This window comes from Bison bison, unplaced genomic scaffold, assembly GCF_000754665.1.
Source record: "Bison bison bison isolate TAMUID 2011002044 unplaced genomic scaffold, Bison_UMD1.0 scf7180017864531, whole genome shotgun sequence".
NCBI lineage: Eukaryota > Metazoa > Chordata > Mammalia > Artiodactyla > Bovidae > Bison > Bison bison.
In genome coordinates, this window is record NW_011495081.1 from 10,187,638 (window position 1) to 10,190,053 (window position 2,416).

General features: G+C 50.1%; 1 protein-coding gene across 2 annotated transcripts in view; it reads left to right on the top strand.

The window, feature by feature from the left end:
- Positions 1–691: 691 nt before the first annotated feature.
- The window catches only part of LDLRAD3 (low density lipoprotein receptor class A domain containing 3), a 211,228-nt gene continuing 209,503 nt past the window's right edge, over positions 692–2,416 (top strand). For both annotated transcript variants that reach the window (XM_010831860.1, XM_010831861.1), the window contains exon 1: positions 692–1,485. In XM_010831860.1, coding sequence (XP_010830162.1) covers positions 1,443–1,485 — 43 coding nt within the window. In that variant the 5' untranslated portion in view covers positions 692–1,442. The remainder of the gene's footprint in view (positions 1,486–2,416) is intronic.

Genomic DNA, 2,416 nt, shown 5'->3' on the forward strand with positions numbered 1-2,416 from the left:
CTTTCTTCTTTCATGTTCTTTAAGCAGCACAGAGGAAAGTGCCTGATTCAGATGGGAGTTTGGTAAAAACAGACATTTTTTTCCCTGAAATTGTGTGCTTGTTAGCAGGGCCCCTTAGCCTCTTGGCAGCTGACTTATGAGTACAAACTTTGAAGAACTGTTTCTTGGGATGGTGTTTTACAAAATAACCCCTTCTTTCCTCACGAGTTTGTAAGCCCCGAGGGAGTGCTGGAGATTTTCCCTCCTGTTGGGGAGTTGACCGTGATGGTTACTTGCTGTCTTCCTCCCCACTGCCCCGGCCAGTTTTGCCTACACTCCTGGGCTGTGGTTCCGTGTTTCTGTGTTATCTGCTAGGATCTGGAAGGCCCTGGAAAAGAGCTGATGCCAGGCTGGGTTTGCTGGCACCCCATTTTTTTTCCTTAATAAAGACGCTGTTTTTGTTAAGCTTTCAGTTGGCTCTTTCTCTGCAGGCGTTCCCGGTGTGATCTTTGGATCTGTGACTTGTTGCTGAACTGTGGGTCTGTGATTCTTGGGCTCGCCTGAGGTGTTCTTTCCACACCTCACCGCCTCCCTGCTCTCGGAGTCCGAGCTTGGAGCTGGTCTGCCCAGTGTTTACACAAGTTTGGGATTTTTCCTGGGGTCGGGGAGGTGGCAGGAGATTGAGTTTATTCTGAGGGGGGTGGGAGGGGGGCGGCATGGGGCATGGCTAGAAGTTGGAACAAAAGCTATTTGTTTTGTGGGAACACAAGAGGCTGATCTGAGAGACAGACGGACAGACAGAGAGGTGCTTGACAGCAGTGGAGTGGAATCTTGTGTGCAGAACACACATAGGGGCATCACCAGCTTGGGCTTTCATGAAAATGCTGTAAGGACGTCCTGGGAGAGGATGGGCCCTCTTGGACGAAGTTACTGGAAGGGTGCAGTATGGGGGTGTGGTTGGTACCCTGATGATGCCTGGAGTGCTCTTAAAATAAGACACTCCCCTTGGCAGTGAGGGGCTCTCGTTGACTCCTGCTTCTGTGCTGTGCTCTCCGGAGGTGGCACCTACTGTGCTGGTGAGCTATAAGCATCCTCTCTTCCCTGCAGCTGAAGATCCTCTCTGAACACGTGGGTAGCGGTGGGGGTGACTTGGCAGCGCCTTTTTGAAACCACGATTATAGCAAGGGAGAGAGAGAGAGAAAGCGGATTCAGAGTTCCCACCCAGAGATTTCAGTGTTGAGGTGCCTAATGTGTAGATTCATGGAACATACATCCTTTTGGATTGCTTTTCTCTCCATATAGTTTTCTATAAACGTTACATTATTCTTCATGTCAAAGACAAACAAACAAACAGAAACCTTTTTATTTAACACAAGAAGGGGGTAACCTCCAAAGTAACTGCATGGAAAGTTCATTGAAAACCTAAATATCCGTGATAACAAGAGCCACAAAGGAGATGGGGAATGAGGCTGAAGGTAGCTGGAGATGACATGGACTTTCCAGAAGGTGAGTCCCAGCCCGGGGTCAGACTCTTTTTGGAATGCGAGCTGGAACGGTTGTTCAGACTTTGCAGATGCTTCCTGGAGGCTTGCACTTCAGCCAGGGTCAGTGGATGGGGCCCACAGAGCCTCATGCCAGGCCTGAGAAGTCTGCGTGCTTGGGGTTTATCGGGGTGGGGCTGATGCCGTTTTGGTCATTGCAGAAAAGGAGTGGGGGTGTTTTGATATTAGGGGAAAGTGAGCAAATCAATTAAAAATAAAGGCTGGACATTCCATTCAGCACTTCTGCCTCTGCCCGTTCCCCCACCCGTCGATAGGTCATGCCATTGTGGCCTGGGGACCTAGGAACCTGGCCTGACTTTGACCACTGAGTTTGCTGGTGGCTCCGACTGTGAAAGGAAGAGAGGAGAGGGTCCACTGAGAATGGTCAGAGATGGTGCCTGTGAGCCAGCCACCGTTCAAAAGATGTTTTTTTTGTTTTTTTTTTAAATAAACTTTTTACAGAAGTATTAACACACTGACTGAAAAGTGCACAAATGTTAAGTGCAGAGCTCATGAATTTTCATGAAGCAAACACGCCTGGGAATCCAGGGCTCAGGTGGAGAAACAGACCATCACCAAGCACCCCAGAATCCCCATGGTCCCCCCGATCCTGGCTTCCAACCCCATAGGGTACTTTTGCTTGATTTTGAACCTGGCAAGAATAAGTGTCTGGTTCCTTTTTCTCAACCTTAAAAAACATCTAATTTCCGTCCCCTTTTCCAGGAGGCGGACTGTGGGATGACCCTCCATCCACTGAGGTTGCGGGGACAACTTGGAAACCTTGGTGACCAGACGCCCCGCCAGCCTCGGGCTCCGGGCTCCGGGGCTTTCGCTCCAGGCGCCCTGAATGAGCTCTGTGTCTTCCAGCAGAGAGTGTGGCTTGCTGCCACCTGGAA